Source organism: Trachymyrmex cornetzi, unplaced genomic scaffold (assembly GCF_001594075.2).
Source record: "Trachymyrmex cornetzi isolate Tcor2-1 unplaced genomic scaffold, Tcor1.1 scaffold210, whole genome shotgun sequence".
Taxonomy (NCBI): Eukaryota; Metazoa; Arthropoda; class Insecta; order Hymenoptera; family Formicidae; genus Trachymyrmex; species Trachymyrmex cornetzi.
The window spans coordinates 425,205-435,974 of NW_017296742.1; the positions used below are offsets into that span (position 1 = coordinate 425,205).

At 31.1% G+C, this 10,770-nt stretch overlaps 2 protein-coding genes across 3 annotated transcripts; one reads left to right on the forward strand and one right to left on the reverse strand.

The window, feature by feature from the left end:
- Window positions 1-2,715: 2,715 nt before the first annotated feature.
- On the reverse strand, window positions 2,716-4,360 carry LOC108759983 (tigger transposable element-derived protein 1-like). Of its 2 annotated transcripts, XM_018505735.1 has the most exons (3): window positions 3,750-4,360; window positions 3,167-3,674; window positions 2,716-3,070 (listed from the first exon to the last, which is right to left on the reverse strand). In XM_018505735.1, exons 1-3 carry the CDS (start codon window positions 4,320-4,322, stop codon window positions 2,913-2,915), a joined length of 1,239 nt encoding a protein of 412 aa, XP_018361237.1. In that variant the 5' UTR covers window positions 4,323-4,360; the 3' UTR covers window positions 2,716-2,912. The 2 variants fall into 2 exon arrangements, with proteins under 2 accessions (XP_018361237.1, XP_018361236.1); XM_018505734.1 differs by having other exon boundaries at window positions 2,716-3,674.
- Window positions 4,361-7,040: 2,680 nt separating this feature from the next.
- Window positions 7,041-8,543, forward strand: LOC108759985 (uncharacterized). The gene is made up of 4 exons (XM_018505737.1): window positions 7,041-7,115; window positions 7,192-7,340; window positions 7,981-8,238; window positions 8,361-8,543. Exons 1-4 carry the CDS (start codon window positions 7,091-7,093, stop codon window positions 8,541-8,543), a joined length of 615 nt encoding a protein of 204 aa, XP_018361239.1. The 5' UTR covers window positions 7,041-7,090.
- The last annotated feature ends 2,227 nt before the right edge of the window (window positions 8,544-10,770 follow it).

Genomic DNA, 10,770 nt, shown 5'->3' on the forward strand with positions numbered 1-10,770 from the left:
CAGTTCTAAATGAGAAATATAATAAAAAATACGTTAAGTGGTACGCATTCAGCAACTTTCCCCTATAAAGAATTTACGTCTTACTAAAAAATACTAAACGTAAGTGCGCATGAGCACCTGAAAGCTTTTGATTTGTTCAGGCATTTGACCCAGCCAAAATGGCGGGTGATCAATCGCGGCCACGATTTTCTATGCATCACAGCAGAGATGCCCATTCCAGTGTTACATAGTTCAGTGACGAATGCTCGATTTATGTGTTCTTTAGTTTAATACGGATTTATTTGTCGTAGAAGTTTTGTACATAAAAGTGCACGAAGAACACATGTAAGTACAGTAAGTACAAACCTCTAAGAGGTTTTTATTGTGTTAATATCAACAAATGATGATGAATTTGTGACTTCAACCTCGAGATTGACGCTTGAAAATGTCTCGAAAATGTACGATTAGGGTTAGATTAGGTTAGCTGCTAGCCCAATTAACCCAAAGCTGAACCCTGATGTACTTTGAATCGTGTACTATGTGCACTTCGGCCATTTGAACGCGACATTTCTGAAATTAATTGCGGTACTTTAACAATCTAATTTAGGAATTTTGCGATTCGAACACCGCCTACCAAGCACCACCATTGCCAATTTAGGAACTTGATTTGACCACACTTTTCAAAGCCTAGTTCCATGATAAAAATACAAGGGTATGCTCATCAATTGTCTAAAACTCGTTCAGCTTGCGCATGTCCTTGCCTACGTCATATTCGGGTACGCGTTGATTGGTCGGTTCTGATTCGGGTGCAATCGGTGGTTATCGGTCGTAATTTATCATGGCGTCCATGGCGTAGTGCACGTTGTCATCGGTAGAAGTTAATGTTAAAAATATTTTCACGATGACCTGCATAGTGAAAGGATGCGGCAATTATATGAAAAAAACAAAAAAAACTGAGGGAAGTAAAATTAAATATTTTATCTTTCCAAAACAATCTGAAATTGCTGAACAGTGGCGTAAGCCACTCGTTGTGACGTAAGCAAGGACAAAAATCTGATTGGTCATGCGCATGAGCATACCCTTGTCTTTTTATCATGCCTAGTTCGACCTCCTATTAGGTCTGTTCGCGTTGCTTGCACTTTTGGCACTCGGCATTTTCGTTTTCTCTCTTTTTAATAGCGTTTTCGGTCCGGCCAGATTCGCACCAACCTGGGTTAGATTAATGGCGTTTTGTGCTCTCCTATTGGTAGAGCGGGTGACGTCAACCAATAGGAAAAATTAATCCAACCCAGGTTGGTGCAAACCCGATCGGGCCGAAAACGCTATAAGACAAAATATGTATCTATCTCATTTTTAATGCAAAAATATTTGGGGATTTCATGCAACGCGAACAAACCTATTCTCCATGAGAGAGAGATTCTACGGTTTTAATATTCTAAATATATAATCGTAAAGCTGGAAATACAATAGGCACAGGCAACAACGAGCCGTCCAATCAGAACTCTGGGATATAATATCGAACTTATATCCCAAAGCTCTGATTGGACGGCTCGTTATTACCTGTTGCCTATGCCTATTGCCTGTGTCCATTGTGTTTCCAGCTTTATGCATCAAAATGTAAATGTAAGGGCCTGAGTACAATAAAGGAACAAGAATTAGATATTAAGATTTATCAGAAACTGATTATATCGAAATACACGGTTTCTGATAAGTTGAAATCTTAATATCTAATTCTTGTTCCTCTATTGTGCGCAGGCCCTAAGTGTACATAATATTTCATTAAAATAAAATTATATTAAAATGACAAATAAGTAAAAACATAATAAGTGAGAACATAAAGTAAAAAACAATGATATTATATACATAGAAAAGATGATATTATGGCACCCTATTTACATTTTATACAATAAAATGTAATAAATAATCAACATTTAAATTTAAAACGATTATATTCGTCAAAATGTTGTTCAATCGATTTTAGACTCAAAATTACGAAACATTTATTACTTAGCACATTATTTATAAAAATATAATGATACTGTATAATGTCAAAGAAGAACAGGGATGATAATGTGGCCCTCCCACAAAAATAGATTTAAAAAATTAGTTTTGCTTTAATAACACAGTATTTTATTAGAAAATTATATATTTATTTTTAAAAAAGTGTAAAACTTCAAAACTTTTACACTTTTAAACCAAATTGAATTATTGAAAAAGAAAGCTCAAGACTTTTAAACTTTTAAATCAAATGTAAATTGATTAGATTTTTTTTAGTTGTTTAATTTTTTGTCTAAATAAAATTGAAAAGCTTTTCTTATAAAGTTATAAAATATTGAACAAGAAAGCTTAAAAGCTTTTAAACTTTTAAATCAACTTTTAAATTAAATATAAATTGTTGATTAGATTTTTTGCTTAGTTGTTTAGCTTTTTATCTAACCAAATTGAAAAGTTTCCTTATAAAACTAATATATAAAATAAAAACCTTTACTTTTTAATTTAAAAACTTTGCTTTTTATAAAATTATTTGCAAAAATCACAAATATAGTCTTCGTTTTCAACTCTAGAGCAAGCAATGTGTGCCCACATGTCACACATTATACATTTAATCCATATCTCTCCTTTAGTCATCCAAAAATAATCCATAAAAGAAAATACAGGTCGTACCTTCTTTAGTCAGAACAGCTTCATTAGGTGGAAGTTCTAATTCAGATTTTATACAAAAAGAGTCAGATTCTTTATTAACATCTTCCAAGTTTTCTTTTTCTTCCACATTTCTACACATTCCTTTTGGATGGTGCAGAATTCTTTGTAGACTTTTTCGTATCTGAATTGTTTAAGGATTGTCATGTTTTTTTATATGAAGACTCTATAATGATTGCCTGTGAAAGTTTACGGTCTCGAGTAGATTTTCTTGATTTAATTTGTGGAATTGGCTATATTTCTTTAGGCGATACAGAAGTTGTTATTTGTTCTATCTTACAATCTTTAGAGCAACTTGGTTGTGCAAAATTTTCTTCTATTTGTTGATCATGACGCTTCGTAGTAGCAATTATCTGTTTTGTAGATGACATAGGACTTGTAGGATTTTCTTCTACTGGAATGGATACAATAAAATCACTATCCGAAAAAATATATGGATTAAATGGATAAATTCCAGTAACTTTAAAACCATTAGCAGCGATTAGACCTGTTTGACATTGAAGATAAGCTCTTCCCAAAAGCTCAGCTATGTCATACAATCCCACTGGTCGTTCATTCTCACGTTGCCAAATACGAATATATTCACTATAATATTGTTTGAATGGTTCCATAAATGTGCGGTCTAAAGGCTGCATTTTATGTGTAGTATAAGGTGGTATGCTCAAAATAGTAACATAATTTTTGCGTGCAATATCAATTATGTCTAAGTTCCTCGTATGAGAGTAATGACCATCCAAAATTAAAAGAACAGGAGATTCCTTCGTAGGATTTATCTTTTTGATAAAATGTTGAAACCACTCTGTAAACAAATGGGTTTGAACCCATCCAGATGGATGGCATGTACCAATAGATCCAATAGGTGCACCCTTCATTAGAATATTTGACATATTTTTACAGGGAAATATTAGCATTGGTGGGACAAATGTTCCTCCTGCACTCATGCAATAAATAACTGTAATGAGAGAGCTTCTTTCTACAGCAGTGAGCAAATCAACCTATATTCATCAGACAAATAATTGTTAAAAGGTCCTCTTATAATAGAACTAAAAGAACTTACAACAATAACCTACCTCTTTTTTTCCTTTTAGACATATTATGTGTGGAATTTCACTCTGTACTATAGAGAATCCGGTTTCATCCACATTAAATATACGATCAGGGTTATAGTTGTGTTTCTTGTATATATTTTCCAAAATGTTATAAAACGCAGACATAAATTCTTTGTTAAAACCTGCCACTCTGGATGATGTACTATGAATAGTTAATGTTGGATGTCTTCTTATAAATTGATCAAACCAAGCTCTACCAGCTTTCTCATTACGTCCAAAAGGATGTTTTAACTTATTTCTTATGGCTAATTGATAAGCCATTTTTTTCACATCATTTCTTGTCAAACCATAAAATTGGTTTTCCATTTCCAGTAGGTAATCAACTAATTGTGCTTCCATTTCTGGAGGTATTACTGGCTTTCGTCCTAACCTCATATTTACACAATCTTCTGGTGGCAAGTCACTCGCAACCAATCTCCGAAGAGTGGTCCTGGGAACTTTAAACATATTTGCTGCTCTTGTGTAGCCTAATTTTTTGGTTCTTACACAAATAATGGCTTCTTCCATGCGTTTTGGATTCCACTGATTCCACATCTTTCTTTCCTTTTTGTTATAAATACGCTGTCTTGGCATATGTCTGTCATACAAAATAATAATAAAAATATTTACAAAATATAGAATATTGCAGAATATATGCACACACGTACAGATCTTCTTGTTATCATAATGAAAATCTACAAGTAATGTGTATATTGAATTAGGTTATAGGTTAGCAGTAGCGCTACAATCGATTTATCGAATAATAACTTCGATATGAAAATCGAACACATAGTAGAATTCCAAAAATTTTTTTTTTTAATTATGATAACCCTAATAACTTTTGTATAACCTCCTGTATTACGTGTGAACCAAATCATTAAATTGATTAATTTTTATTACGAATAAATAATTATCCATCAAGTATTAAGGTTCGTTAATTGACTATTTCTTATAATTTACATAATTCTTCTTTTACATCTAAAACTTCGAATCTGACACCTCCAAATACATTAATTCTGAAATGTATACCTAAACAATAAAAATCTATGGTATACGTAACCTAAAATGTAAAATTTCAATATTATCGATGCATTTTGCGACGTATACGTATCTTTACTATAGGGAGTCTGTATTACATCACCATCACCCTGCAGCATCCGTTCCACCAGAGTTGTGTTGATTCCTATTTGAATGCTACCCCTTTTATCCTTATTCACTGAATGTTAAACAAGGATAACGCCATACTTGGGGAGTCCTCGGGTGGGAATTTGAACACGCCCTTATTCATTGAATATTAAACAAGGATAACATGAGGGAAACATTCAGATGGGAATCTGAATGCGTCCCTAGTGCTCCGACCTGTATGATTTTTATTACTCTCCCGGATGGATAAAGTGACAATTAGAACGTCCCATGGAACACCAAAGAGGAATCTAAATATTCTTTAGATGTCTGGGTATATTCGAGTGGAGGATCCAAACTCTGAAAATGTCTACATATCTTAAAATAACTTTATTATGGGATGTCCAAATAACATTTTGGGACGTCCAATATGGTGACGTAAATGAGATAGAATATATTTTAGACATCCAAGGACATTAAATTGTTGCATGGGTTGGTATATTATTTCATTTATATTCTCAATTTTGAATGTTTATAATAAATGTTCTTTCATTTTATTTTATTTTTTTATTTTTCATTAAAAAATTTTCTTTCTGGTAAGAATTTAGTTGGGCAATGACAAATCAGAATGATTTCATTCGTATATGTCGCAATTAATATATGGCATAACGAAAATTCATTTTTGTCAGTTAAATATTATCAGAATAAATTTTGATTTCATAGGGTTTTTCTGATCACCCGCAATCGGGACACGCTATAAAATTAAGGATTTTTCCGAATCTATTGCGCCTAATAATTTCTTGATCCACAATGTAGTTAATTAATAAACTATTTTTCGAATTATTTATAACAAGTTTATAACATTATTTATAACAAGTTTCCATTTTATTATGGTCTCCATTTTATTATATGCATAATGTGGCTCATGAATTATGTTGTTTGTACTTCACTGTAGCATTTTCATTTACAGTTGCAAAGGCAAAGTGTAATTGAGCCATAATCTCTTATTTGGTTTCTATCAAATCCTTATAAACTGTAGATGAAAAGATACTACAGCGAAGTACAAATGACATAATTGCTAAAGCCATGTTATGCAATAAAATAGGGACCATTTTAAAACCTTGTTATAAATAATAATATTATAAATTTGTTATAAACAATTTTTTTAAATGGTTAAAATTATTTAACTATGCTATGGATCAAGAAATTATCAGGCTCAATAGATTCGAGAAAATCCTTAATTTTGTAGTGTGTCCTGACTGTTGGTGATCAGAAACACCCTGTATATAGTATGGTATTCTATCCACATCAATCTACATAATTTCGTTATTTTTCAGAGGACGCTTTTGAATTTGAATAAAAAATCTTAATTCTACCCTCAAAGAAGAAAGCGATAGCTCTCACTGTTGCAAAAGATGGATTTGATGTATTTGAAGATATTGAATAGTTTGACATAGAATTGCTTCAAGATTTTCTTAACATACAATTGAAAGCAAACTTATATGCTCTTTCTGATGGAAGTCCTGATAAGTAACAATTAACTGTAAATGCAGATTTTGTAAGATTTAATGTAACTTTAGCAAATTTGTATTCTTAAATTGCTACTCTTTGAAATATGATATTCTGTACATTTCCAAACTTTTACTCTTTGTAAATTTTATTCACTTCTATTGTATTTAGGTGATATTAAAATCTTTTTTATTCACAGATGCAAGATATGACACCTCTGAATTTTGATTGCTCAAAAGATGGAAAGTGGGAATTTATAGTTGAACGTGACGATGTCTTACTATTAACCCCATAGCATACACAAAAGCGTAAGGCAGTAAAACGTAAGCAGTAAACAAATTGGCCAATCACAATAGACTGTAAAGCCAATAACGATTCCAATATTATGATTTTTTTACTGTTTGCGTTTTACTGCCTTATGTTTTTGTATGTGCCATGGACTTTAGTATTTGTATTCTTATGTCTTTTTTATAATCTAATAACTTTTTTATAATCTTAGCAAAAATTCTTCACAAGTAACGATACTCTGTGCAATCATTTTCTTTCATTTTTCTTCACTTTTATATCATTATTTTAAAATTAATTTATGTCATACCTTTAATACAAAGAATGACGTATAGTTTACTATTAATGATTTTCTAGTGATCTGTAAAAAGTTATAAATTAACAAGAAATAAAACATCTCATAGAAGATGGCTGAGATAACATTCCCAAAAGGTAAATGCGTTAATGGTATATCAAATATGATACTCTCAAATGTATTATTATATTTCAATTAAATTATAATGAACAGTTCATCGACAATCATCTCAGGATACTCTTAGTCCAATGCTTATGGATATATCGAAAAAAATAAATAAATCCAAAGATAAATTATCTCTCATTCCACAAAACCGACCGCCGCAACAAATTCAATCGGAAACACCTACAAAGAAAAAACGTGTATGTACTTGTTTATGATTGTACTGATAATGATTGTCGTTAGGATATAATAAGAATATTTTAAGCACGATATAAGAATACAGGGTGTTTTATTTCCAAGATGCATAGTTGACGACTAATCAAAAAATTAATCCAAAATGTTAAAATCCAATATAAAGCCGTTATTAGAAATTTACTACCAATAAAAAAAATTGTCCCAAAATTATATTTAACTGCCATTATGCGCAATATCTTGTATTCTTACATCGTGATTTTAAGTTCAGATTTAAAGTAGAAGGCAAACGAGAACATTTGCCATGACATAATGGTTACAAAAAATTTTTAGAAATTGAACTATTTTTACACCATTTTCTTTTTTTTTTTTGTTTAACAAATTATTTAGTGTTACTTTTTATTTAATTTTATTTAATTTTAAATTCTAATTCTTTCTCTATATATATAGAGTGTCCCGTCAGTTTTGGCCAATCGCTTTTGTGATTATTTATTTTTTTGCACAATGGTAAAGGACTCTTCGATTTAGTTTAGTCCACTCTATCTACACAAAAGCGATTGATAAAAACTTACAGGACACCCTGTATATATAAAATATATGTATGATATATGTATGTATATATATACATATATGTATATTATTTTACAGTTATCCTTTGAGAATGCAGCGGCAAGGATTGAACTTATTGCCTCTCTAGAAGATGTGGCAATATCGTCTTCTGAATTACCTGTGAAAGAAACAACAATGTTAATTCCCCCACAACAAACACAACCGAACATAGAATCAGTACATTCAAGCTACTTGATTAAAACGAATTGGAAGCAAAGTAAAATTATTGACAGAAATATTGCTTTAACTGACAAACAGCTCTGGAAATGGCGACGAGATGTAAAGATTCATTGCAAGGTTCCTAAATTATATAAATTTGCAAAAGATGCATATACAGACTTATAATAAAATTCAAAAAGAAAAATTTTAATCAAAATGAAGTTTTAAGGATTCTGAGTAGATTCTTTCATTATCTTTAGCAATTAGATAAAGCAACAGGACATTTGACATCAGCAAGAAATCTTTTCAAGCAACCTTCATACTCACCTAAGCGATGGAACGCTAATTTACGCAATCTTTTTGCCGATCATATGATCACCCCACAAGTGACCATTTATGAATGTAGGCAAGGATGTCACACCTGCTGGATTTATACAATGTAGGTCTATATTTTGACATTTTTATTAACTATTTACTTTAATGCAAAACTTTGAATAATTTTATATTTATAGTCCAAGAAACAATGCGTGTAGAAAAGAAAAATTAACAGGCTAAATCGTCTGCAAGATTTAAGTACAAAGTTCGCAAAGACAAATACTGCAATTGCTGCTGAACTGGTAAACAGTATTATAAATATTCTGCTTATGCCAATCACTCACGGAACGGCGAATAAGGGAGGAATTTAATTATTAATCATATTCAATTATTTAGTTGTATTCGATATATTTTAATTTTTTAATATTTTCTCAACTTGTTAATATGTATCGCTTCAATGTTTTGAACAATATTTTCTATTTTTTAACATCTCAGTTTCTCATTCTAATACTTTATTATCATTAAATAATATTATTTTAGTTACATTGAGCAGAAGTTAGATCAAAAAAAAGTACCATATACAAGTAACATTGTGATAAAAATTTGAAGATATAAAAACTTTTAGAGAGAGAGAGATAGCGTTTCTTCGATATCTATTTTAGAATCTCTTGCCACTTATTTTGAAAATGGAAAGAGCTAGTCATAACAGTATTCCAAGTATATAAGCAAAAATATTATTGTAATTTTTAGTAATTATATTTTTTAGTAACTATATTCCATTTGTAACATACAGGGTGATTCATAAATGCATATCAATGCATGTCCAATACTTTTAGGAGATAAATATATATACTAAAATAAGTAAAAAGCGTTATATGAACGTACGTCCTACATACTTTAGTTTTCAAGTTGTAGATAATTAAGGAAAATGTTCGAAGTATTCGTCTCATGCATTAACAGTATTAACACACGTTAGGCCGGAATCAGACTACGCGTTGAAGATTGAGATTGAAGATTGAAATTTGACCAGAGGACAAAGGAATTTTAGCTCCTATTGTTTTAATTGGTTAATTATCAATCTTTAATCTGAATCTTCAATGCGTAGCCTGATTCCGTGTCCACGATGCTAAAACTCAGTCCGAATTCTCGGATCGAGAAATATATAGCCGGTCAATCAACTTGCCGGTTTTTCGTAAAAAACTGTAAACTGATTGGCTACACATTTTACGGTCCAAGTTCTTGCTAGCAGTAAGCCAATCACCTTACAGTTTCAATAACATAGATTTTTTTCGGAATTAGGTTGTTGGCCTAATGTCCAACCTCTAATTGTAAGTCTAATGTCCATTTCTACCAAAGTAGATTAACTTTAATCTCAGTTCAACTTACTCTTCATCTTTTCCTAATTCTTAGAACTAGCAAAAGATGAAGAGTTAGTTGAACTGAGATTAAAATTAAATTACATTAGTAGAAACAGGTGTAAGAGATCTATACAATATACAGATATCCACTGATATATAGAATCTATAGTTTAACGCCGGATTCGAACGACGTTTGGTAATCAAAGCGTACCTGGTCGCAGGTGAGATTGCACTCGGATCTACAAATCGCGAGTCAATTGCACCGAGCGGCAAGCCACTCGACGCTTCAGAGAGCTTATAAAAAAAAGAATTATACAATTCCCATATAAAACTATTGCTAAAAATACGAATAATAGTTTATTAAGGATTATTATCATCCATAATCTATTAAATATGTATCATTGTATATACCCAAACAGAACAAGTCATATACGATATCAAAATGTCAAAATAACTTCAAAATGATCATTAAAAGTCATTTTTCAATCATTTCCGATTCATTTTAATGTCATTTTAACGTTATTGTGACTTTTTCCGCTTGGGTATGCATGCGTGTGTATGTGTGTCTGTATGTAAGTATATGTATGTATATAAGTATATATATATGTACATCTGTGAATGAGAAAGTGTCTAATAAGAAAAGTCTATAAGATACAAAATAGAAATGTTAAATGTTACAACGATACATATTACCTTGTAATTAAACATCATTATTGTATGTGATTTATGTTACAATGTGTTTTAGAATGTTTTTTACAAAATTATATTTATTTATAAATTTATCTGTTATGATAATCCTATCCGTATAGCAAAAGCATTTTATTTGTCTATTGTAAGGCCTTACAAGGGCATCGTATTTCATTGGACGAAAGGAAGTACCAATAGACCTACTCTCTTTAGCTGACAAGGGACCATCTCGGTTTGTACAACAAGTTATTGAAAATGCTTGATATCAGCGAAAGTTGATAACATAAGATGCAAATAAGGAAAATGGCGG

Coding starts and splice junctions, on each gene's coding strand:
- LOC108759983 (XM_018505734.1), bottom strand. CDS start 4,322: ATGTGGAATCAGTGGAATCCAAAACGCATGGAAGAAGCCATTATTTGT. Junction 3,675..3,749: donor GTCTAAAAGGAAAAAAAGAG/GTAGGTTATTGT, acceptor TGATGAATATAG/GTTGATTTGCTCACTGCTGT.
- LOC108759985 (XM_018505737.1), top strand. CDS start 7,091: ATGGCTGAGATAACATTCCCAAAAG. Junction 7,116..7,191: donor TGAGATAACATTCCCAAAAG/GTAAATGCGTTA, acceptor TATAATGAACAG/TTCATCGACAATCATCTCAG. Junction 7,341..7,980: donor CACCTACAAAGAAAAAACGT/GTATGTACTTGT, acceptor ATTATTTTACAG/TTATCCTTTGAGAATGCAGC.